The sequence below is a fragment of the Mastigoproctus giganteus genome, chromosome 9, assembly GCF_048544385.1.
Source record: "Mastigoproctus giganteus isolate SK-2022 chromosome 9, ASM4854438v1, whole genome shotgun sequence".
Classification (NCBI taxonomy): Eukaryota; Metazoa; Arthropoda; class Arachnida; order Uropygi; family Thelyphonidae; genus Mastigoproctus; species Mastigoproctus giganteus.
Genome location: NC_143583.1, coordinates 182,247,244 through 182,274,592, shown reverse-complemented (window position 1 = coordinate 182,274,592; position 27,349 = coordinate 182,247,244). Strand labels below are relative to the sequence as shown.

Here is a 27,349-nt window from a genome sequence, read left to right as displayed (position 1 = left end):
TTCTGGAAGAGGTAACATGTTTTGCCTTGGGTATTTTATATAGATGTGATTTTTCAGTTTCAGTTCTTGATAGGAAACTTTATGTAATCATTAGCATTAGCATTAGTAGAGGTATGATGCAAGAAAGCAAGCTTATTCAGCATCAGCCAAATAAAAAAAAAAAAAAAAAAAACAACCACTACTCCCATTTCACCCCTCCATTTGTTCGAAATACCTGTCCAGCTGAGCCTTAAATTTGTTTAGGCTATCAACTTCAACAACAAGCGATGGAAGTCTATTCCACAAACCAACTGCCCGCTGGCTAAAGGCAAATTTCCGCACATCTATCCGACATCCGTCCTTCCTCAATTTGAATTTATGCCCTCTCAGGTGATTATTCTGAGCAAGAGGAAGAATCCCATCAGCATTGAGCATGCTCAAGCCATTCAAAGCCTTATACACCTCTATCAGATCACCTCGCCGATGCCTAGTCTCCAGGCTCTGTAATTTGCAAAACTTAAGCCTTTCTTCGTAAGAGCAACCCTTTGTTCCATTCACTAATCTTGTTGCCCTTCTCTGTACTCGTTCCAGCAGCTCTACATCCTTCTTGAAATGAGGCCTCCAGACCTGTATACAGTACTCAAGGTGTGGCCTGACCAATGCCTTATACAAGGGAATAATCACATCCCTGTCCCTGCTAGAAAAATTCCTGTATATCATTGACAAGACACCATGAGCTACTCTTGCAGCTCGTCTGCACTGCTCAGAGAACTTCATATCTGCCTGCACAATTACCCCCAGGTCCTTTTCATTCTCTACCAATGTCAGTGTAGTACCACAGAGTTGATACGTTGATCTGGGGTTACTGTTTCCCATATGTAGTACTTTACATTTGTCAATGTTAAACTTCATTTGCCACCTCTCAGCCCATCTGCTCAACCTTTCCAGATCCTGTTGCAGCAGCATAGTATCAGTAGTATCCTTAACAACCCTGCCAACCTTTGTATCGTCTGCAAACTTGGACATTAAGCCTGATACACCATCATCAATATCATTTATAAATACAGAAAACAACAATGGACCCAACACTGAACCCTGAGGAACTCCACTAATAACATTAGTCCACGTTGAGCAGTGTCCATTGATTACCACTCTGTCTTCTGCCACTCAACCATCCCTTTATCCATAGCAGCAATTTGCCTCCAATGCCACACTTCTCCAATTTGTGCAGCAGTCTTCCATGCGCAACAGTATCAAAAGCCTTTCTAAGATCCAAATATATAATATCAAAGTTATTCCCTGCATCCAGTTCTTTTGTGACTGCATCATAGTATCCAATCAAATTGGTCAGACAAGACCTGCCCTTAACAAAACCATGCTGCGTCTGAGCTATAACTGAATTCTTGTCTAGATGATCCTGCAGTGCTTCTTTAACCAGTGCCTCCATTAATTTACCTGGAACCGAAGTTAAAGTAACAGGTCTATAATTACTTGTGTCAGCCTTTGATCCTCCTTTGTGAATTGGGGTTACATTTGCACATCTCCAGTCCATGGGTACCTCCCCTGAGTCCAAAGAAGCTCTCATAATTATGGCTAGGGGTTTGCTTACTTCCTTTGCTGCCTCCTTTAATATAACTGGATAGATCCCATCCACCCCAGGTGCCTTTTTTATGTTTATCCTCAACAATCTCTCCTCCACTTTCCTCTCAGTTATTACAAAATCATCCAGCTCACTGCCAATGTTTACTTTACCTACATCATTCTCCTTCCTGAATAACTCCTCATGCGTGAATGTAGATGCAAAATACTCGTTTAGATTGTTAGCCACCTGAGCAGGATCCTCAACTGTTGAACCATCAATATCCAGTGGACCAATCTGATTCATCCCTTTCCTTCTTGAGTTTAAATAGGTAAAGAACTCTTTTCTGTTTTTCTTTGCATCCTTTGCCAAGGATTTCTCATAATCTGCCTTTGCCTGCCTAATCTCCTTTGTGACTTGGTTACAGACCAACTTATATCTATCATAGGCTTCCATGTCACCCATTAATTTGTATGTATCCCATGCATTTTTCTTCTCTGCCATATGTCTCATTAGTTCATCTGACAACCATTTAGGCCTGAACCTTGTACAATATTTCTTGGTTGGTATGTAAAGCCTGGTAGCTTCCAAGATTAGTTCCTTGAATGCTTCCCATTTTGAATTTGCTGTTGGTAACATCATCAGTTGGTCCCACTGTATAGAATTTAAATACTGTCTCAGACCATCATAGTCGCCTTTACGAAAGCAAAAACCCTTCCCTTTACCTCTGATGGTAGTTACCTCCTTGAGTAAATCCCACTTCAGCACACTGTGATCACTGCCACCCAGTGGTTCCTTTATCTGCAGATTCCTAATGCATGAAGAATCACTACTGACCAACCCACAAATTCCAGTCAATATCTGGGAAATTAAAATCCCCCATTATAAGACTCTCTCATTTACTGGCCCATTCTATTTCCCTGTACATTCTATTTCCCCATCAAGCTCTCAGCTGCCCACATCAACGCCAGAGCTTGGACTTGGTCATCTTGCAACACAGAGGCAGCCCCCAAGGCAGAATGCAAAATAAAAAAGTCAAAAAGCACAAAAGGTGATATAATTGTACACGTTGGCACTAATGATATTAAGAGTAGGAGACCAGCGGAATTACTTAACAAGTACAGGTCACTGTTGAAAAAAAGCCGTGAAGTAGGGTTGAATTTGAAAGTATCTGCAATTAAAGTGTCTGCAGACAGTTATAATCATAATAAGCATAAGAACAGTGTTCAATACATGGAGAAAGAAATATGAAAACACATGTAGCATTTCAAAGTGATGATGATAAGTGTTCATACTTACTTATTTGAATTTTATAGTAGAACATAATCTACCTCTGAGCTCTATTGATTATGCAGGTGTACTTTCAGAAATGCATTTCCCAATACTGACATAATAAAAAAAAAAGGGAATCTTGAAGAATATGCCATTTTCAGTTGCTAAAGATGGCAGTGATCAAAATTGTTCTAAGTTACATTCCATTATGTTGACTTTTCTTAACAAATAAAAAAGTCAAATTTTAAAGCAGCTCTCTCTCAACACTGCACTCTGGGAGGTAATGCTACAGAGTATAGTGTTGAGCATTTCTCCTGACCAACCTGAAAGCATGTGTAATTCCACTAGAAAACTGTCCACAGACATTTTTCTAGTGAAATGGAGTAGCAAGGATATTAAAATAAAATACTGAGTACTTGGTGGTAGTAAGGTTGTCTTATTGTCAGATTAATTTGAGCCACATTGGACAGACAGCTTGTGTGATAAAGACCTGCTAATATTAGCATGTCTCAATCACACAAGTTGTCTGTCCAACATGTCTAGTAAAGTTTCGAGACAAAAGGATTCCCATAATGTGTTTTTCATTAATTTGAGTCCTGAGAAAATGTATCTGCACGCTTTCCTCTGAGAATGGTTGAATATTTAGTGGACATTTGCTGCTATCTAGGAAGAAGTGCAAAAAAGGAAAGACAAATTGAGTGAGAAAAGTTGAAGCATAGGTGTATGTTGGTTAATTTTGGTTAAAAACATTTAACTATTGATAGGACAGTAGCAACCCCTGATAAATCTAAAGAAGAGGTCAGAAGTGCTGAGAAAAGCCACATGAGCACTTTAAAAGTTACCAAATTGAAAAATAAGCATGCAGTCACAAGTAAGTGGCACCAACCCATCTCTAAATTCAGTTCATGATCCAGAACAAGTTTTAAAAAAACGTCAAGTTAACGAACTTATGAATCACAAACTTGCAACGATCTAAAACAGTCAAAGCAAACTGATAACTCTAGGCAGATTATCCTCATATGTGCAGAAAGGCTTTCTTCTGACGAATAAAAATTTTGCTTGTTCTTTTAAATGTTATGCCAATATTTGAAAATCTGAACATAATCTTCAATCAAATGTCTTTCACATTGATTTACTGGGATTTTACTCCTTGATATGATAAAAAAATGTAATGTATAAATTTGTTAGACCAACTTGCACAAAGTTGTTAAATCTTTCACTTCCATTTTGGAAGTTGATTTCCATAGCAAACTAAATCAGAACAATGATTCTGACTTAGTCATAGACAGCTTTACTAACAGAGTTTTGTTCAGTATGAAACTATTTATTTCTGCATGTGACTATGCATTGCACAAATTTCAACATTTAATATTGCCTCATATTTAAATTTGAAATTTTTGCAGACAGGTTTCCAGTATTTCTTAATATCATTGATGATTAAGAAATAGATGAAGCAGTAGATGCTTTACACTGAAAAGGGTTGATAGAGTATTAACCCTTTTCAGTGTAAAGTTAACAGAAACTATTGTGAAAGAAAAAAGTGGAAATTTCAAATCATGTTGGTCATTTCAACAATCCCTCTTTACAGTGTCAAGTGTGAGAGGATATTTAGTCAGGTGGGGGGGGGGGGGGAAGTTCAGGTTGCTTCTCTTCGATGAAACTTTGGAAATGTTCTTGACAACCAAGTCTAAATAGCAGGACCATGTTTTAAACAAAGCTTTGACTCAGCATTTCTGGAGAGTGCAGAGTCTACAGCAATATCTTCATTAAAACAGTGATAATCAGCTGGTGTAATAGACTATTCATAACACAGCCACAGACAGAAAAATCCTGAGTTATTGTTGTTGTTAGGTACATCAGTGACTTAGGTCATATTGTACCATTGTGTATGATGTCTATAGACGTATGTGTTCGCAGATCAAGTTGGATGTTATGGAATGAAAAATCCAAAATAACTCATAAGGAAAAACCATACTTTCTCTGTCTCAAAACAGGTAACTGCAGCCCCAATTGAAGAAGCCTTTAGAAATTCATCCAGTCATAGATGGGAATCTAATTCAGACCTCTCCAAACAAGTGACAAAACCATTATACTGTCACATGAAAAATTCTTGGTGCACTAATGTTTGAAAGCATACTGTACTGGTAAAAACTGTCTGTATCTGAATATAAAATAAATAAATAAATTTCCATTTATACTGTGGATGGCCAAAGCTCAAAATGTTTCACCTTCATTATAACTGTTTCATTGCTATCAGCACAACAGCTAATGGGCTATGCATTTTTTGTGGCACTGTATGGACTGCCTGACAATGTATGAATTTGCATTGTATCTGTTATGTCAGGAGCACAATTAGTTCTAATGTTTTGGTTTGGTTTTTTTTTTTTTTTTTTAGGAGCATTACCAACTAAGGCCATATTGCTCCAGGGATATGTGGTGGTCATTCCCTGACCTTTCCGCATCCTCCGTATTTGGTGGTCACGGGCTCAAACCCCGTTCTGATCAAGAAGCGTGTACTACACACTGCTGCTGCTCCTGCCCACCTGGCTACGGTGGCACCAGTTCTAATGTGTATGTTGTCAATGAAACTTAATTTCAAGGCCAAAGTCTGGATTTAAATAATTTCCTGCTTTCTTTTGCTTTCCAAAAGCTAAAGGTTGGCAGCTGTGCATATAACTCAAGAATAAATGTTTAATTTCTATAATTTTCATTTTTATTTAATTACAATTAACATAAGAAAATCTACTGAAATAGTTATTTAATTTTTTTACTTCATATTATAGCCATGTTACCACTTCAGATCTGCTTCATTTAGCAGAGGACCATTCTTGATAAATTATCATAGGCATACACTGCAGAAACAGTTGCTTCAAGGTACTGCAAGTTGCAGAACTTCATTTTCCTTCATTTCTCTAAGATCACAATCCACAAGTACTGATACAGAAAAGGCAAGTGTTTTATGTGTACTTATTTGTGAATAAAGGTTAAAATGATTGTTTCCTAGTTTTTTCCATGACAATTTATTTTTTTATTTTCATAAAATTATCTCCCCCCCACTACTTCATTAGCACTAAAATCTAAACCTATGTAAGTTAATTTTAGGCAATCCTATTTAAGCCAGCATCTCTGATAAAAGGTACAGATGATGCAACCTGAATGATGAAAATGATTGTATATGTGTACACTGTTAAGGGAGCCCTCAACTTTAAGTCAATATTTCTTAAGGTATAAAATGTATGTTATTGCTTACACTAAACTTACCTACTAAATCTACATATGACTAGTAAAGTTGTCAGATGAAATGAGAAAAAGCAAATATAGATGAACAAGTTGTTCAGACAAATTGTTCATCTATATTTGTTTTTTATATTTAGGATAAGATTTAAAGTACTGACCTTACATTTGGATTTTTGTTAGATCGATATGGAATAGCATAATGTATATCCCAAACTTGATAGCATAAGATTTAATGTCAAACTAAATAGCGTAATACGTAGCATTGTCTTAGAAATCTGTTAGCTTAGTATAGTATTATCAATTAATCAGTAAAATTTATTAATCTTATTAAAATTCATTGTTAATTAAATTGTACTTAAACAGAATCATGACTCAGACTAGAGCAGCAAAGCAACGGGCACAAAGTAGCAGGAGTGCTGTGACTTGGGGAAGTACTGAAGGGGGCGATTCTCGAACACATCACAGTCTAAAAGAAATGCGTGAAATGTTTGTGGACTACCTGGAACAGGATATAATCTTGGCAAGGAGGATGCCTTTGTGTGTGTGTGTGCTAAGTGCAGAGTGTGAAGAAATTAGGCATCAACTCAGCATTCTAATGGGCATCTATGAGAGTTAGAGGTGTATGGTAGATGCCATATACGAATAAATTATGAGAGGGCCCATCAAGCTCTCAGCTGCCCAACTCAATGCCAGAGCTCACTCCTGTGCATCAGGCAACAAAGCAGCAATCTCCAAGGCAGAATGCCCTGGTCCCACAGGAACTAGTTATTGTCAGTGACTCTATTGTCAGAGAGACGGGAATATATTATGCAAAAAGTATAGGTGGAACAGGACCAGGATATGTCTGCCAGGGGAAAAAGTTGATGACATTGTAGAGCAGATATCATCTTTTAAGGGCACAAAAGGTGATATTGTTGTACATGCTGGCACTAATGACCTTAAGAGTAAGAGATCTGCAGATTTACTTAACAAGTACAGGTCAATGTTGAAAAAAAAGTCACAAGTTATGGTTAAATTTGAAAGTGTCTACAGTTCTGTTCAGATATTTTTAAGGATGAAATCCAAAAATACTTAATCACCAAATAATACATTTAGCATGCACTGGGAGATAGACTCAAGGGATGTGTACATGTCAGAAGTGGAATTGAATCAGTGTCATACCATAAACACAATCAGACTGACTTTTAGTAGTAACCTTACTGTTTTTATCATATCATTTTTAAGGATGAAATAATCAAATGTACAGGTAACCCTCGTATAACACCATAGTTAGTTTCCTATAAAATCTTGTATATTGCAAAATTGTGTTATTCGTGACTAAGAATCAGTACAAAAAAAAGGGGAGGGTTTCTTTCCAGAAGCTAACAGAAGTATTGGAAACTTAATTTTAATTAAAAATAGTAATATCCAAATCTGTCAGTTCAAATACTGAGTGCTTTTTCCATTTTCTCAATTGTTACTGCTCAGGGATAAGCTTTCATATCTTGCAGCAACAGCAGTTCTAATTTTCTGTTAATTTTTCTTTATGGTCTTGATTGTTGCTTCATTTAAACTTTTTGCAACATATGATGCCTTTCCCCTTTTTTAAGACATTCCAAAATATGTATCTTTGATTCTAGAGAAATAAAGTTTCTTTTGAGTGGTGCTTTTTTACTTTCCTTAAGCATAATTTAGAGCTGGAATTTAATTCAAAACAGAAATTATTCCAATACGGTACTGTGTAGCCAGAAAATTTTATAAACAATCAAGTTAAAACCAAAATACCCCTACAAAAACCTTAAAAGTCATGAACTGCACGCTTCACAGTCAAGACGTGACAAAAATTGATATGAAAATGTGACAAGAAATGATTCATCGCCCCCACCATTATACCACTCTGTACCAGGCATGAGCGATGCGGCACCATAAGTAGCAGGGATGCATGATGCAATCAGTACCTCTACAGCTCGGCCATGTTGTAACTTGCTTTACACATTTACATTTTAAATCACTATATCTCAGCTTCTAGCAGTCAGATTTTAAAAATTTGAAAACCAAACTATTTATTTCGTCATTCCCTACCATATTTCATAAAAAATTTCAACAGAAAAAAATTTATAATTCAACAAAGCTCACTAATAGTGAGCTTTGTAAGGCATATAGAGCATGATACATGCAGTGCAACCACTGAAACCACCTCCATTGAGTACAAAGGAGAGATCTGTAAAATCTGAGAAACTTGTAAAATATTAAACCACTGTAGTATTGAAATAATAAACATTTCAAAAGATTCTAAAGAAGTTTCACTTAACTTCCACTATGCATGTTCGACACACGATTTTTTTTTTTTTTTTGTAACAACAATGTTGTCATTACTTTTTTGAATAGCCTTTGCAAACGAAACTGATGCATGCTAAGGACCTCCCTCTATTCAGAAAATAAGTTCTATGACATAATCTATTTAAGATACTTTATATGTGATATTATTTTTTATATATATGAAACTATTTTTTACACATATGAAGTATTTTTGCACCTAAATAGGGAACATCTGTAGAATATATTCCTGAACCTCCACCTGTTCCAGAACCAGTTTCTCTAGAGGAAATACCTTCGTTATTAGATACTACAGAACCTTTGTTATCTAGTGTGGGTCTTGGGGGTTGGTCTCCAATAGGAATTGTTCAGCAAGGTCTTAACTTTCTTCATGTTTCACTTGATTTGCCATGGTGGCTATCTATTGCTATTGGTAAGTGACATATTTCTGTTGTACATGTTTGTATTTTTGATTGCTTAATGTTGTAATATTAATGTTAGTTGATTAGTCACTAAATTTAAAAAATAATTGAAATTAGTGATAAGCCCTGAAAATAGATATGAAGTCAGTTGGCTTAAGTGTTTAACTAATAAGATAATACTGGTAGTCCTTATAATGTTGTCTCACAGAAAAAAAAATATTTTTACTAGCATCATCTACTGTTTATGACCATGTTTTTTATGGTATCAACTTTCTTCTTAATAATATTTGAATGCTTTTGAGAAAGAAATCATGGATCAACCTTGATTGCTTCCTCTGCTGGAAGAATAGTATTCCACGGTAGGTATAATTGAGATTTGTCTACACAAATTTCAATTCTACTTACCATGTAACAAAGAAAAAGAGAAAAATATGACTCAAGAGAAAAATGACTCTTCACACTTTTTTTATACTCAGTTTTTGTTCAGAATCTCTCTCCTCCTTCAAATGTTGATTGGAGACAAATAAGCTAATTTTGATGGCTTATTTCTGAATTTCTCCTGATTCTCAAGTATGGTATGATTACTTGGTATTAAAATGCTAAATGCACTATATAAATAATTGTTAATTATTAATTCATAACAGTAATATGAGTTAAATTACTAATTCATAACAAAGAGTAGAACACATTGGCACTTGCGCTAGTCATTGTGATCACATTTACAAACTGAATTTTAATTGTATTAAACGACTATTCTAATAAGCAAAAATAAGAAAAATATTATCCACAGGCTATAAAAGTAAAGATATAGAGCACAAATTTACACTTTACTTCCTCCAATTAACAAAATTAAATGATGCTTGAAAATCAGAAGAATATTTCCCACAGGTTAGCAAAATAAAAATAAATTTAAGCTTATATACATAGCTTAATTAACAGTGTAACTAATTGATATTTCTGTTCACTGATTTTTTTTTTTTTTTTTTTTTTTGGGTCATAAAATTTAAAACAGTAAGAAAATAAGCAATCAATAACAAAGAACACAGACCGCACAAATTGCAACTACCACAATACGTGCAAGTGAGATACAGAGTAACAACTTAACGAAGCTCAAAAAGGAATGAAGAGAAGATTCTGAAAATTTATTTATGTTTTTTATATGATTGAAGATTTCAGTGAAGGGAAGCACATTTCACCATAATAACATAAAATTCCACAGAATTCCAGCTATCGGTATCATCACAAATGCAATAAGATTGAGTTTACTATCTGTTTATAATTACATTGCACTAACAGAAAAGCCCAATAAACTGGAAACTGCTAATTGTTTTTATTGCTTTATGGTAGTGACCTCCAGAAATCTGCTTTAGAAAAATATCACAAAGGTGTTCAAAATTGATTCTTATAACCGAACATAGCAACAGCTTAGTGCTTTGTATGTATCTATGAGTTGTACATAAGTCGTTTATACGTAAGTAGAGGAGTGCCTACACGAGATTTTGTAGGAACCAAACTACCGTGTTATACAAGGGTTACCTGTATTCCTTTTACATTTTGAATCCCAATGTGTGCAGGTATGGTGTTTTGGGTTTTATGGATTTTGTGATAGGAATATATATGTTGCTGCTGAAGCTGAATATTAGTACACTGAGAAGGTTGCATGGAAGTATTTTGTCAAAACACAAAGGAAAATGACTCATCTAAAGAGTCATTTACTCTCATTATATGCTATTTTTTGAGCTTCTAAAAATCCTGCACAGAAATTTTCAGTTTCCACTGCTGTATCAGTACCTTCTAATACCACCAAAACTAAGTGGTAAAGAAGTGGCAAAAAATCAAAATGCCCCTTGCAACACAAGTTAAAAATGAATATTGAAGTGAAGGAGGTTCTTGAAGGTTCAGTCTTTAGTACCTTTTGTAGGAAGAAATGAACACAGAACATCCATCTCTGCCAAAAATGAATAAATCCAAAACTGAGAAAACAAAGCCCTCAGTTCAGAAATCAGGCTATGGATCCAGAGTTCCAGTTCTTATTTAAAACATTATCAAATTTATTTGTTATTTTCTCTCCTATGTCTCCAGGGATGGTTAAAATTCTAACTGAACATTTTCTACCTCTTCAGTTGCACTGTTCGGAGAAAGTCCTCATGCTTCAAGTTCAGTAATAGAATTGGGAAAATTAGCAAAATGAGTTTTAATGAGCAGCAAATGTTTTCTAACCAAAGAATTGAAAAGAATTGCTTTAATTGTATTAGCAATGGCAATAGTTGCAGCATCCACAGTATACAAAGCATTGACAACTTTCTTTTTATAGAATAAAAGTTTTTGACACAAAAAAAATGTTGCACATACCATGTTTCCCACCTTGTCAAAATGGGGTTTAGTGGAAGAGGAAGGCGAGGTTACATATCTTTGTAAATAGCTATGCATGTAGGGGCTTTTAAAATGATCTTTTTTTACACAAGAAATAATTTTAACTTCACCAAAATTTTCTTGAATTGTTTCTGCAAGCCTGGGTAAGCCATGGGCTAAGCAAGGAATGTGGATTAGGTTTGGATAGAAAACCTGTAATGGAGATGCTGCTTTTATCATATATGGAGCAGCACTACTAATACAAATGCCCTCTCTTTTGCCATGGGTTGATTTTTGGTCTGACCATAATAATTGTATCCATGTGCTAGTCAAAGAATTTTCAGCTCCGAGTAACGATAAGTTTTTTAAGAATTTTGCCATTTTATTGACCTCATAGTCATATTAAATCATACTCTATAAGTAGCTTTATGATCCTAGTTGTGCTCATTATTTAATTTTTATTTTAGCTAGAGATTTTGTAGGTTACTACTTAATGTATGTAGAACCTTTGTATCATTTGAATTTGCCGCCATTGTTATAGTTATAGAGTGAGTGGTAGAGGAATTCAAATTTTTTTAATTGTGGTAAATAGGTAGCTCTAACTTTTGAATCACTTAGGTTGGCATTAGTTGCATAATTTTATGTATTATAATTAACTTATTTCAGGAGTAATGGTATAGCCTAATACACATAACGCAAACTTGCTAGCATGATAATATTATTGCTGTATAATTGGTGCATTGATAAGAACATTTGAATTTTAATTATATGTAATTAATAATGTAAACTTCATGGCATAACCAGTGCATAGTGTTATTACTGCATTAGATATATTTGTTTAGTGTAGTATTTTTAATTATATTGAATTTGAATGAAAATCATGCCTCAGACCAGAGCAGAAAAGCAAAGGGATCAAGCTAGTGGGGGCACTTCTGGGGAGAACTGAGGGGAGGGGTTTTCCTCCGAATCACAGCTTCTTTGATGTTTGCAGAGCTATCAGGAAGGGTTCACAATGTTGTCAAGGAGGATGTCTTTAGTGTACTCGAGGTAAGGAGGGTGAGGATATTAGATGCCAACTCAGCATTGGTATGGGTCTTTATAACAACTTGAAGAACAGAGTAGATACTCTCAAAGGAATTAAACTGGGAGGGGCATCAAGCTCTTAGCTGCTCACATCAATGAAAGAGCCTTCACTTGATTTGATCAAGAAGCACAATGGCAACCCCTAAGGCAGAATGCTCTGGTCTCACAGGAGCTAGTTGTTGTTGGTCTCTACTGTCAGGAAAATGGGAAATATATTGTGCAAAAAAGGATAGATAGAATAGGACCAGGGTATGTCTGCCTGGGACAAAAGTTGACGAATTTGCAGTGCAGATATCTTTTAAGGGCACAAAAGGTGATATTGTTGTACATGTTCACACTAATGACATTAAGAGTAGATTGCAGATTTACTTAACAAGTACAGGGCAATGTTGAGAAAAGTCATGAGTTAGGGTTAAAAACTGAAATTGTCTGCAATTCTGCCCAGACACGATAGGAAGGAGTATAGTATGTGATGAGAGAGTCTTGTCAATCAATCAATTTGGCCCTGGAGAGATTGCACAAGGCTCATGGGTATGAAAATTTTCCAGTGTTGTCTATGCTTGTTAACAGTAGAGACTGCTTCTACAGGGATGGGATACCCTTAAATAGAAAGTGTGCAAGAATATTTGCTTATGCTGTCGAGGCAGTGTTACGTAGGTCAGAAAATTGATAGCTTTGGGGAATATACAGACTAACAGGTTAACAATAGCCGCAGGTAGAGTTGAAAGTGATTCTTGCACTGCTTCTGTTTGAATGAGCAGCAGAATCTTGAAAACAAGGTGCTGGGTATTTCAAGAATTGCTGGGAGTCATGAAACAAGTAAATACATGGGCTGTGTTAGGGTAACTAAGAGTAAGAACAGGTGCATGTATACTTGCATGTACACCAATGTTAGGAGTATAGTAAATAAATTTGAATTTGAAGTGCTGGTCAAGGCATCAAATGTAGTCATTGTTGGGATTTCAGTGACGTGGTGTCACTTAGATATAAGGGATGCAGAATTTGAATATGGGGAGTTCATTGTGTATAGAAAGAAGAAACAGGATAGGAGGAGGATGAGAGGGGAGGGGGGTTATGCTCTTAGTTAAAAAGCACATAAAATTTAAGGCATTGCATCCAGTTGACATGGGTGGCCAGTGCAATGTTGAGTCAGTTTGGGGTGACATAAGCACTGGGAAAGCAAAAATGACAGCAGGAGAGTGTTATAGGCCTAATAACTCTGATGAGTACAACAAACAGCTGTACAAAGGTAGTGGGCCATTAAATCAGAATGGGGGATTTTAACTTTCCACATATTGACTGAAACTTGTGGGGTGGTCACTCACAGACTAGCAAGACTTTTGCCGATTTATTGGATGACTGTTTTCTACAACATGTTAGAGAGGCAACAAGATGAAGTAATACTCTTGATCTGATTATCAGCAGTGATTATTCCTGCATTAGGTATGCAGATAAAAGAACCACTAGGTGGCAGTGTTCACAGTGTATTGATTTGGGATTTACTTAAAGATATAACTACCATCGAGGTTAAAGGGAGGGGTTTTTGCTTTTGTAAAGATGACTACAGTGGTCTCAGATAGTTTTTAAATTCTAGACAGTGACCAACTAATTGTGTTACCATTAGACAAATTCTAAATTATAAATGTAGAATGATACCAAATAAGAAATACTCTTCACAGTATAGGCCTTAATGGAAGTCAGATGAGCTGATGAAACTTGTGGCAGAGAAGGAAAGTTCATGGGATGCATGTAAATTACTGGGCGACAGAAGCCTATGGTAGATATGAACTAATTTGTAATCAAGCATAAAGGTTAGGCAAGCGAAGGTAGAGTACAAGAAATCTTTGGCAAAGGATGCAAAAAAAGAAAACAGCAGAGACTTCTTTATTTATGTAAACTCTAGAAAAAGGGGTGTGAATTAGATTAGTCCACTTGATATTGATGGTGTGACCTTTGATGATCCTGCTCAGGTTGCAGACAAATTGAATGAGTATTTTGCATTTACATTCACATATGAGAAATTCCTTAGCGAAGGGGATTCCAGAAGTTTATCAACCTCTAATGGGGAACTTAATGATTTTGCAATAACTGAGAGGAAAGTGTAAGAGAAATTGTTGAAGTTAAACATAAGAAAGGCACCTGGGGTGGAGCCATAATTATGAGAGCATCCATGAATTCAAAGGGGATTCCTATGAACTAGAGATGTGTGAACTGGAATGTATCTCCAATTCACAAAGGGTGAGATGAGTAATAGTAGTAGTAGTAGTAGTAGTGCCATGTGATGCAAGAAAGCATGTGTATGAGCTTATGCAGCATCAGCCAAAAAAAAAAAAAAAAAAAAAATCACATCATTCCCTCCAAATGCCTGTCCAGCTCCTCCTTAAATTTATTCAACCTATCAATTTCCACAACAACAGATGAAAGTTTGTTCCAGCAATTAACCACCTGCTGGCTAAAGGCAAATTTCCGCACATCTATTCTACATCTGTCTTTTCTTAATTTGAAGTTATGCTCCCCTTAGGTTCGTAATCTGAACAAGTGGAAGGATCCCATCAGAATTCAGCGTGCTCAACCCATTCAAGGCATTATACACCTCAATCAGATCACCGCACAGGTGCCTAGTCTCCAGCCACTGCAATTTGCAGAACTTAAGCCTCTCTTGGTAAGAGGATCCCTTCATTCCCCTCACCAATCTTGTTGCCCTTCTCTGTACATGCTCAAGTAAATCTACATCCTTCCTAAAAATGAGGCCTCCAGACCTGTACGCAGTACTCAAGGCGTGGCCTGACCATTGCCTTATACAGAGGGATAATCACCTCCTTTCCCCTGCTAGCAAAATTCCTATATATCGTTGACAAAACCCCATGACCTGCCCTGGCAACCTGTCTGCATTGCTCAGAAAACTTCATATCTGCTTGCACGATTACTCCCAGGTCTTTTTCATTTTCTACCACCTTAAGTGTAGTGCCACACAGTTGGTACATTTCTCTGGGGTTACTTCTACCCATATGCAATACTTTGCATTTGTCAAGGTTAAACTTCAGTTGCCACTTCTTAGCCCATCTACCCAAATTATCTAGATCCTGTTGCAGTAGCACACTGCATTACTGTCATTAATAACCCTGCCGACCTTTGTATCATCTGCAAACTTCAACATTAAGTCTGATATACCTTCATCAATATCATTGATAAATATACAAAACAACAGTGGACCCAACACCGAACCCTGTGGGATTCCACTAATAACATTAGTCCACGAAGAGCAGCACCCATTGATTACCACCCTCTGTCTTCTCTCACTTAACCATCCTTTTATCCATTGTAGCAGCTTACCCTGAATACCATTCTGCTCCAATTTGTACAATAGTCTTTCATGCGCAACAGTGTCAAAAGCTTTCCTGAAATCCAAATATATGATATCAAAATTATTTTTTGCATCCAGTTTCTTTGTAACCACATCATAATATCCTATCAAATTTGTCAGACAAGACTTTACCTTAACAAACCCATGCTGTCTCTTAATTATTGCTGCAGTCTTGTCTAGATGATCCTGCAGTGCATCTTTAACCAGTGACTCCATTATTTTACCCGGAACAGAAGTTAAACTAACTGGTCTGTAATTACTCGTGTCACCCTTCGATCCCCCTTTGTGAATTGGGGATACATTTGCACATCTCCAGTCCGTGGGAGCCTCCCCTGAGTCCAAGGAAACTCTCATAATTATGGCTAAGGGTTTGCTTAGTTGCTTTGCCGCCTCCTTTAATATAACTGGATAGATCCCATCCACCCCAGGTGCTTTTCTTATGTTTAACTTCAACAATTTCTCCTCCACTTTGCTCTCAGTTATTACAAAATCATTAAGCACCCTGCTACAGTTTGATAACCTTCTGCCATTTTCAAACCTTAATAATTCCTTATGTGTGAATGTAGATGCAAAATACTCATTCAATTTGTTTGCTATCTGAGCAGGATCATCAACAGTCGAACCATCGATGTCAAGTGGACCAATCAGATTCATCCCCTTCCTTTTAGAGTTTATATAAGTAAAGAAATCCTTGTTGTTTTTCTTAGCATCTTTTGCCAAGGATTTCTCGTAATCTGCCTTCGCCTGCCTAACCTCCTTTGTGACCTGATTACAGGCTATCTTATATCTGCCATAAGCTTCTTAGTCGCTTGATAATTTATATGCATTCCATGCATTTTTCTTAGGCGTCTCCGTAGCCAGGTGGGAAGGAGCAGCAGTGCGTAGCACACGCTTCTTGATTAGACCGGGGTTCGAGCCCGTCACCACCAAATACGGAGGATGCGGAAAGGTCAAGGGAATGACCACCGCATATTCCCGGAGCAATATGGCCTTAGTTGCTAATGCTCCTAAAAACCAACCAAACAAACAAACAAACAAGCATTTTTCTGCTCTGTTACGAGTCTATTAGTTTATTTGATAACCATTTAGGCCTAAACTTTGAACAATATTTCTTAATAGGTATGAAAAGCCTAGTAGCTTCCACGATTAATTCCTTGAATGCTTCCCACTTAGAATTTACTGTTGGTAACATGTTAAGTTTATCCCACTGTACAGAATTTAAAAACTTTCTGAGACCAATGTAACCACCTTCACAGAAGCAAAAACCCTTTCCTTTACCCCTTATGGTAATTATATCTTTAAGTAAATCCCACATCAGTACACTGTGATAACTGCAACCTAGTGGTTCCTTTATCTGCAAATTCTTAATACACGAATGATCACTGTTCATAACCAGATCAAGAGTATTACTCTCTCTGGTTGCCTCTCGAACATGCTGCTGCAGAAAACAATCATCCAATAAATCCACAAAAGTCTGACTAGTGTGTGAGTGCCCAACCCACAAGTTCCAGTCAATATCTGGGAAGTTAAAATCCCCCATTATAAGAAATTCTGATTTACTGGCTCACTCCATTTCTCTGTATAATTGTTCATTGTACTCATTCGAGTCATTAGGCCTATAACACACTCCTACTCTTATTTTTGCCTTCACAGTGCTTATGTCACACCAAACTGACTCAACAGTGCACTGTTCATCTATATCAACTGGGTGCACTTTTTTTGATTTTATGTTTTTCTTAATTAACAGCATAACACCTCCTCCCTTTCTATCCTGTCTATCCTTTCTGTACACATTATACTCCCCAAATTCCAGTTCGGCATTCCTTATATCTGTGTGACACCACGTCTCTGCTATCCTAACAATATCTGCCTTTGATGTCTTGATCAACACTTCACATTCATCAAATTTATTTACTATACTTCTAGCATTGGTATACATGCAAGCATACTTGCTCCTATTCCTAGTCGCCCTAACACATCCCATATACCCACCTATTTCAGGATGACTGCCATCCGTCCCTGAAACCCCCAACACCCCTCGCTCCAGGTTGCTACTTATTCTAATAGAAGTTGTGCAAGAATCACCTTCACCTCTGCCTACGGCTACTGTTAAACTATTAGTCCTTGTATACCCCTCAAGCTATCAGTTTTCCGACCCACCTAACACTGCCTCAATAGCATCAGCAAATATTCTTGCACCCTTTCTATTTAAGTATCTGTTTGTTTAACTTACGGTCCAAGGAATATAATGGAGTCACTGGTAAAGACAAGTAATGCAGGATCATATAATTAACTGCAATTATACTTCAAACACAGCATGGGTTTGTTAAGGGGAAAACTTGTGTGATCCAATTTGATCAGTTAATACGATGTGGTCACAAAGGAACTGGATGCAAAAAATAATTTTGATATCATATACTTTGATTTCAGGAAAGCTTTGGATATGGTTGCACATAAAAAAAGCCTGCTGTATAAATTGAAGAAGTGTGGCATTAAGGCCAAGTTACTTCTGTGGATAAATGGTTGAGTAGTAGAAAGACAGAGTAGTAATCAATGGACATTGCTCTTCATAGACTAATTTTATTAGTGTAGTTCCCCATGGTTCGGTGTTGGGCCCATTGTTGTTTTCTTTATTTACCAATGATAGTCATGAAGGCATAATCAGGCTTAATGTCCAATTTTGCAGATGATACAAAGTTTGGCAGGGTTTTAATGACAGTAATGACAGTACATTGCTGCAATATGATCTAGAAAAGTTGGGCAGATGGGGCTGAGAGGCAGAAACTGAAGTTTAACATTGATAAATGTAAAGTACTACATATGGTTAGCAGTAACCCCAGAGTAATGTGTCAACTGTGTGGTACTACACTCAAATTAATAGAAAATGAAAAAGATCTGGTGGTAATTGTGCAGTCAGATATGAAGTTCAATAAGCATTGCAGACAGGCTGCCAGGACAGCTCGTGTACTTTTGTCAATGATATTCAGGAATTTTGCTAGCAGGAATTAATAGGTGATTATCTCATTGCATAAGGCAATGGTCAGGCCACATATTGAGTGCCGCATACAGGTCTGGAGGCCTCATTTTAGGAAGAACGTGGAGCTGCTGGAATGAGTACAGGAAAGGGCAATGAGATTGGTGAGGGGAACAAAGGGTGTTCTTACCAAGGCATCCTTCAGTTCTGAAAATTGCAGCATCTGGAGACTAGGCAACTGCGAGGTGATCTGATTGAGGTGTTTAAGGCTTTGAATGGATTGAGCAAGCTCAATGCTGATATGATTCTTCCTCTTGCTCAGACCACACACGAGGGGCACAAATTCAAATTGAGGAAGGATGGTTGCAGAAGTTTCCCTTTAGTCAGCAGGTGGTTGATTGTTGGAACAAACTTCCATATGTTGTTGTGGAAGTTAATAGTTTTTAAGTAAATTCAAGGAAGAACTAAACAAACTATTGGAGCTAATGAATAGATGAAATGGGAGGTGTGATTTTTTTTTTTTTTTTTTTTTGCTTTCTTGCATCACTTGCCACTGTTAATGTTAATTGCATAGAATCATTCACATATCTTGCAATTGTGAAATAATTCACATTTTTGTTCTCAAAAATGCAAATTACAAGCAAGCAAGTGTAGACAAGAGGGCTCTCTGTCTAATTTCCCACATATCTAATGTCTGCTGTTTCATCTATTTCCCACATAGCTGTTGTCTGCCGTTTCATCAGCAAACATCCTGAAACTGCTGTTTTCTCCGATATCTTGATGAATTTCACAAATAATGTCATGATGATGCAATGTTTCAAAATCATCATGACGTTATGAAATATTTTGATTTGTATACAATGTCACTATGCAGTGTTGTTTTCACATGTTGGTTGATTTGAAGTTTAACACAATACTGCCATCTGTAGTGAACTCTTTTTCATGATTGGCAACCAATGATTCCATAAGTTTAGTAGCAAATATTTGATTTTTGCCACTTTGAAAACAATGCCCAAACTGCCTCCTGTTCTGTGAATTTTTTTAGCAAAACTGAACTGTTACAGTCAAAGAATGTACCCCCAACCAATATTATTGATGGCATGAGAATTAAAGTAAGACACCATTGACACGTTTTCTCATATCAACTGAAATCTTTTCCAGCACTAATGTTATAGTAATGTGGTTTTAAATGATTAAAATCACATTATCGCAATAGTATTAGTATTAGCAATGGCTACATTGCTAATACTAATACTGGTGCAAGGAAGCTTATGGCTTATGCCTGCACCTGCCAAAAACAAAAAAATAAATAATAATAATAATAAATTTTTGTATATATATATATATATATATATATATATATTTTTTTTTTTTGTCCTCGCCCTTTTCCCATTATATATATGAGGTTAGCGTTTTTTTTTTTTTTTATTGTTTTGGCATGAAAATTTTATGGCTGGATGCCCTTCCTGATGCCAACCCTCACCCTTTATCCAGGCTAGGGATATGTGGTGGTCATTCCCTCACCTTCCCCATTCCTCTGTATTTGGTGGTCAAGGGCTCTAACCCTGGTCTAATCAAGAAGCATGTGCTGTGCACTGCTGCTCCTGCCCACCTGGCTACAGAGGCACCTAATAATAATAAAATAATATAAAAAATTAAATAACAAAAATAAATAAAATGAAATAACAAAAAAAATAATAAAATAACAAAAATAAATAAAATGAAATAACAAAAAATAAAATAATAATAAGAAAATAAAAAATATATTAATAATTAATAAGAAAAAAGGAAATAGACAACCTATGCATTTCCCTTCTTCTGTGGGTAATTATCCAGCTGACCTTTGAATTTCCCCAAACTGTTGGCCTCTACCACCCATGTAGGTAACTTATTCTAGTAATTTATAACTCGCTAAAATAAAACTTCCTGCAAACCAGTGTAAGCATCTTCCCCCCATAACTTGAAATTATGGCACCTAGTTCTAGAATCATTTATAACCGTGAAAGGCGCCTCTGTAGCCAGGTGGGCAGGAGCAGCAGTGCGTAGCACACACTTCTTGATTAGACCAGGGTTCGAGCCCGTGACCACCAAATATGGAGGATGCCGAAAGGTCAGGGAATTGCCACCGCATATCCCCAGAGCAATATGGCCTTATTTGCTAATGCTCCTGAAAAAACAAAAAAGAAACGTGAAAATGTCGTCCTTGTTCATTTTGCTTATGCCTCTCAGAGCCTTAAACACCTCAATCAAATCTTCTCCAAGGTGCCTAGTTTCCAAACTCTGCAACCCACATATTCGAAGTCTTTTCTCATATGGACACCCATTTGTCGATCTGACCAGGCGAGTTACCCGTCTTTGGACCCTTTCAAGAAGAACAATGTCTTTCTTTAGTTGCAGTCTCCATACTTGAACACAATATTCCAAGCGTGGTCTAACAATAACCTTATATAATGGGATTATGATGTCGTTATCTCTACTAGAAATTGTTTGATTAATCATCAATAGGACACCATTCCTTGCAATCTGTCTAAAATGCTTGGAGAACTTCATGTCTGACTGTATCGTAATACCCAAATCCCTTTTCTCCACTACCGGCTTTAGTTCAACTCCGCCAAGTATATAAGTTATTTTGGGGTTACTGTTCCCCAGGTGCAATACCTTACACTTTGCTGGATTAAAGCATAACTGCCATTTTTCTGACCATTCCTGAAGTTTTCTGAGCAGTGCAGACTGTCTGCAAGAGTAGCTCATGGTGTCTTGTCAGTGATATATATAGGAATTTTTCTAGCAGGAATAAGCAGGTAATTATCCCCTTGTATAAGGCAATGGTCAGGCCACACCTTCAGCTGTATACAGGTCTGGAGGCCTCATTTTAAGAAGGATGTAGAGCTGTTGGAACGAGTACAGAGATGGGCAACAAGATTAGTGAATGGAACAAAGGGTTGCTCTTACAAAGAAAGGCTTAAGTTTTGCAAATTACAGTGTCTGGAGACTAGGCACCTGCAAGATGATCTGATTGAGTTGTATAAAGCTTTAAATGGTTTGAGCATGCTCAATGCAGATGGGATTCCTCCTCTTGCTCAGAATACGCCTGAGAGGGCATAAATTCAAATTGAGGAAAGACGGTTGTAGAATAGATGTGCGGAAGTTTGCCTTTAGCCAGCGGGTGGTTGATTGCTGGAATAAACTTCCATCTGTCGTTGTAGAAGTTGATAGCTTAAATAGATTCAAGGCAGAACTTGACAAACATTTGGACCGATTGGATGGGTAAAATAAGGGGTTTTTTTTTTTTTTTTTTTTTTGGCTGATGCTATATAAGCTTGATTTCTTGCATCATGTGCCTTTGCTAATGCTAAGTCTATCTAGGTCACTCTGAAGAAACTGCTTGGCGGTCATCATTAACTACTCTACCAATCTTTACTTCACCTGCAAATTTAGACATTACACCCTCTATCTCTTCATCGATGCCGCTTATGAAAATCAAAAACAGTAGTGATCCCAATACTGATCCTTGGGGAACCCTACTTCTTACATCAACCCAATCTGACGAATAACCATTTATGAAAACCTTCTTCCTCCTTCCCTGAAGCCATCCTGCTATCCAACTAAGGATTTTCTCTGTGATTCCAGTCTGTTCCTGCTTATAAAGTAACTGCTCATGTGGGACTGAGTCAAAATGGTTTGCTGAAATCTAAATAAACAATGTCGAAGTTATTCCCTAAATCCAGCTCACAGGTGACTCCATCAAAATATCTAACCAGATTTGTTAAACTGATTTTCCCTTTACAAAACCATGCTGTGGTTTTCTGTATCCTTCAGAATTCCATTTCTGTCTAAATAATCCTGAATTCCACCCTTGATCGTTGCCATGAAAATCTTGATCATGATTTTCCTTACTACTGAAGTTAGACTGACTGGTCAGTAATTTCCCACTACACTCTTAGAACCGCATTTATGTATTGGAGATATATTGGCACTTTTCCAATCCAATGGAATCATTCCCGAATCCATTGATGCTCGCATAATTAGCCTCAATGGTTCAGTGCACTCACTTGCCACCTCCCTTACGATTTTAGGGTATATGCCATCAACCCCAGGAGCCTTACTGGCTTGTAGCATCGAAAGTTTTTTCATTAAATAAACATGTGAAATTTCAACATCATTAATTACATTTTTTTCAACTTTACTCCCATTTCTCATTGACATAAAGGGTTTTTCTTCTGTAAATATCGATGCAAAGTAACTGTTGAGTTAATCTGCAACATCAGCTGGGGTATCTAATATTATTCCACGTCTATTATAAGGGTCCGATCTGGTTTGTTCTTCTGTTCTTTGCATTTATATATGTGAAGAATTCCTCATCCTCCTTCTTTACTAGCAATTTCTCATAATCTGCCTTTACCAGCCTAACCTTTTCTGTGGTACTATTACAGATCAATTTGTAGCTGTTATAGGCTTCAGTACTTTTTATTGTACTGTAACTTTTCCATGCCGTCTTTTTCTGCTCAAGTAATCTAGGAACTTCATTATTCATCCAACTTGAAATGCTCCTTGTGGAGTATTTTTTTAATGGTATATAAGCATTCAAGGCTTCTTTGATTAATGTTTTAAAGGTATACCATAATTCAATTGTATTCCCTGTCTGTGAAATATCTGCCCTGTTAATAGAGGCCATGTAGCATCTTAAGCCTTCCTAATTTCCTTTCCTGAAATTATAACCTATTCCTTTGTCTTTAACTACTGCTACCTCTCTCTTCATTGTCCTATCAATGATTTATCAGACATTTGCTAGTAGAGATAAGGACGTCATAATCCCATTATATAAGGCTAATTTCCCTGTACAGTTGTTTATTATACTCATCAGAATCATTAGGCCTGTAACACACTCCCACTCTCAATTTTGATTTCCCAGTGCTTATGTCACACCAAACTGACTCGACACTGCACTGTCCAGCCATGTCGACTGGCTGTACTTCCTTGGATTTTGTGTTTCTTAACTAATAGCATAACCCCTCCTCCTTTCCTATCCTGTCTATCCTTCCTGTACACATTGTACTCCCCAAATTCTATTTCTGCATTCATTATATCTGTGTGACACCACGTCTCTGATATCCCAACAATATCTGCCTTTGACGTTTTGACCAAAATCTCAAATTCATCAAATTTGTTTACCAAACTCCTAGCATTGGTGTACATGCAAGTATACATGCACCTGTTCCTATTCTTAGCTACCCTAACACAGCCCATGTGTTTACTTGTACCGCAGTGACTCCCAACAGTCTCTGAAATCCCCTGCTTCTTGTTTTCCAGGCTACTGCTCATTCGAATACAAGCAGTGCAAGAATCACTTTCACCTCTGCCGATGGCTACTGTTAATCAATTAGTTTGTGTATCTCCCCCAAGCTAGCAGTTTTCCGACCCACCTAACACTGCCTCAATAGCATCAGCAAATATTCTTGCACCCTTTCCATTTAAGTGTATCCCATCCCTGTAGAAGCAGTCTCTCCTGTTAACGAGCACAGACCAGGCTGAGAAAAATTCTACCCCTCGAGCCTTGCACAGTCTCTCCAGGGCCGAATTAATTGACAAGGCTCTCATCATATACTACCTCCTATCATGTGTGGGCAGAATTGCAGACACTTTCAAATTCAACCCTAATTCATTGCTTTTTTTCAACAGTGACCTGTACTTGTGAAGTAATTCCGCCCGTCTCCTACTCTTAATATCATTAGTGCCAACGTGTACAACAATATCACCTTTTGTGCCCTTAAAAGATGATATCTGCTCTACAACGTCATCAACCTTTTTCCCTGGCAGACATACCCTGGTCCTGTTCCACCTATCCTTTTTGCACAATATGTTCCTCGTTTCCCTGACAATAGAATCACAAACAACTACTAGTTCCTGTGAGACTGGCACATTCTGCCTTGGGGGTTGCCACTGTGTTGCGTGATGTTCAAGTGCTAGCTCTGGCATTGATGTGGGCAGCTGAGAACTTGATGGGCCCCTCAATTTAGATCCTTGGAGGGCATCCACCCTGACCTTCAAGCTCTCATATAGGCCCATAACAATGCTGAGTTGTCGCCTGATTTCCTGACACTCCTTGCATCGCGCACACACAAAGACATCCCCCATGGCAGTATCATGTCCCGTACCCGACTGCTCCACAAACATCAAGCAATTTTAATAGGCTGTGATTCAGAGGACAATTGTTTCCCTCAGTTCTCCCTGGAGCCACAGCCCACCCATTAGCTTGAGCATTTTGCTTTGATGCTCTGGTCTGAGTCATGATTTCGATTCAATTTCAAATAAAATTTCAATTTCAATACAAAATTATAACCCTAAACTTATATCCCAATGCAGTTATAACACTATATATATATATATATATATTTTATTTTCAGTATCGAGTATCCTCTCTGAGTTTCGTTATGTAACTTCCGTATCTCCTTTCAAGTTATATGTATTAATTAATAATGTTACATTTGTGAAATCTAAGTCTAATATTGATTCACAATATGAGTAAAATATATATAAAATTTAAGCACAATATGAGTAAAATATATATAAAATTTAAGCACAATATATGTAAAATCTAATATTTATTCACAATATGAGATATAATTAAAACAATGCATTAAAATTACCTGGTAACAGAAATGATGTGTGCATTACCCATGCATAAGTACAGGTAGTTCTCGACTTTACGAGTTAATTTGTTCCTAGCGCGCGCTCGTAAAGTGGGAATTTGTTTCACATAGACATAAGGTTAAAAATAGGGGTTACATTCTCAACAATGAATTTAGTTAGCTAATTAGTTTGTTTAAACAATGATTGATTTATCCAAAGAAATGAAAACGTAGCCTCCAAAGTCAAGCAAATTATAATAATAGAGAAATTATTTACAGCTTATAAATATTAAAGAATGTTTATTCCTCATCATCATCGACTAAATGCAAACTCGTTGATCACTGATTATTGGCTCAGCACTCGTTGGTTTGTTGCACAAGAAGTCATCTTCTTCAGAAATGTTTCAAGAGGTATTTGTTTCTAAGTTAATCTCTTTTAATTATAAATTTTACGATTGCATGCATAATCATTTTTTAATGGCACACACAAATTGCAACTAACACAATTTGCGTGGAGTAACAAGTTTACAAAGCTTTAAAAAAAAGGAACGAAGCGAAGATTTCAGTAAAGGGCAAACACATTTCACCATAATAACTTAAAAACCCACACAATTCCAGCTACCGGTATTTTCGCAAATTGCAAGAAGATCGAGTTTACTGCCCGTTTATAATTGCTTGCAGTAACAGAAAAGCCCAATAAACCGGAAAGTGCAAATTGTTTTTATTGTTTTATGGTTTTGACCTCCAGAAATGTTCTTTAGAAAAATATCACAAAGGCGTTTAAAATTGATTCTTATAACAGAACATATGATAACGATGAAAGTGTAGTGCATTTTAATGGTTTGAATTGGTAACTAATACAATTTATAAACCATGCTCATGACCTTTTATATGGCCTTAAGGTTACGCTCGTGACCTTAAAAATGACATTTTAGAGAGATAAATAGCTTAGTTATACAACGAAATTTCAACTTCCAAGATCTTGAAACAAATTACCAAAAAACTATGTTATTGGGTTCACATTATGATATTTTAGCGATACGATGGTGTCTCTGGAAAGGATTAATATCGTAAAGTTGGGTACACTGTATTGTATAGCTATGCACGTGGTTTGAAATGCATTGTTTATGAATGTTTAACATTCATTTTTGCAATTAATGTTCATATTTTCGATTTTGTTGATACTGATACTTGGGGGATAAAAACTCGTAAACCCGAAAACTTGAAAAGCGAGAGCTGCCTGTACTTTCATACTCTTAGGTATTTAGCTAAGAAATATCTTTTAGTTAGTAAAGGTGTCCAAAGCGATAATGTTCAGTTTAGTAGTTACATTTTTTTTTTTTTTATCCTCAACATTGTGAAATCTCTTTCCTTTGAGGACTGTTTTCACCTTGGGAAAGAGGAACAAGTCTGCTGGTGCCAGATAGGGAGAGCATGGTGGATGATCAATCTGTACAATGCCATGTTTCATCAGAAATGTCTTCACAAGTGTGAAATAGGAAGGAACATTGGCATGCAAAAGAACTAGCTGCCTTTATTTCGAAATTTTGGCCTTGCCCAGAAAATGTGCTTTAGTAGTCTTTAAAGCACCTGTATGTAGAATGCAGAATTGACATTATCCCCTTTAGGTAGAAATTCCTTTTTGTCAAAAAATGTAATCAGCATTGTCTTGATTTTGGACCTATGATTTTAAATAATTGAATGAATCGAGTGATTGGTAGTTATCAATTGCAGTTCGGTACACTGAGCCAAATACTTTGACATCTTGCCATCTGTACAGAGGGCTCAAAACACTGGTAAGCAAAATAAAACTTTTTTTTTTTTTATCCATAAAAGATCTAAGTATACTTTCTTATACTTTCTATAAAGTCTTAATATGACTGCTGATAATATTAGTATAAATTAAGATTATTTCATTACAAAGCAAGATACCAGTTACAGTTACATTTTTATCACTTTACAGTTTAAACCCTATACATTTTATAAAGTTTGCAGGAAAAAATTCTAAATGCAAAGCAGAAATAAAGTTTCAGTGACCTGCAATAATTCACTTCTTTATATGCATCGTGCAGTTTTTTAACTCCATCTCTGTATTCAGGACATCTCTGGTTACCCATAAAGTTTCCACAAATCCATTTGAAAGCCTGCCATGCTTTTAGTTCT

The 27,349-nt window shown here is 36.7% G+C and overlaps 1 protein-coding gene across 1 annotated transcript in view; it reads left to right on the top strand.

Annotated features, from left to right (window-relative positions):
- OXA1L (OXA1L mitochondrial inner membrane protein) overlaps positions 1–27,349 on the top strand; it is an 88,483-nt gene that overhangs the window by 3,227 nt on the left and 57,907 nt on the right. The window contains exons 2-3 of the mRNA XM_090382107.1: positions 5,614–5,778; positions 8,591–8,795. Of these exons, the coding sequence (XP_090238233.1) occupies positions 5,614–5,778; positions 8,591–8,795 (370 nt within the window). The remainder of the gene's footprint in view (positions 1–5,613; positions 5,779–8,590; positions 8,796–27,349) is intronic.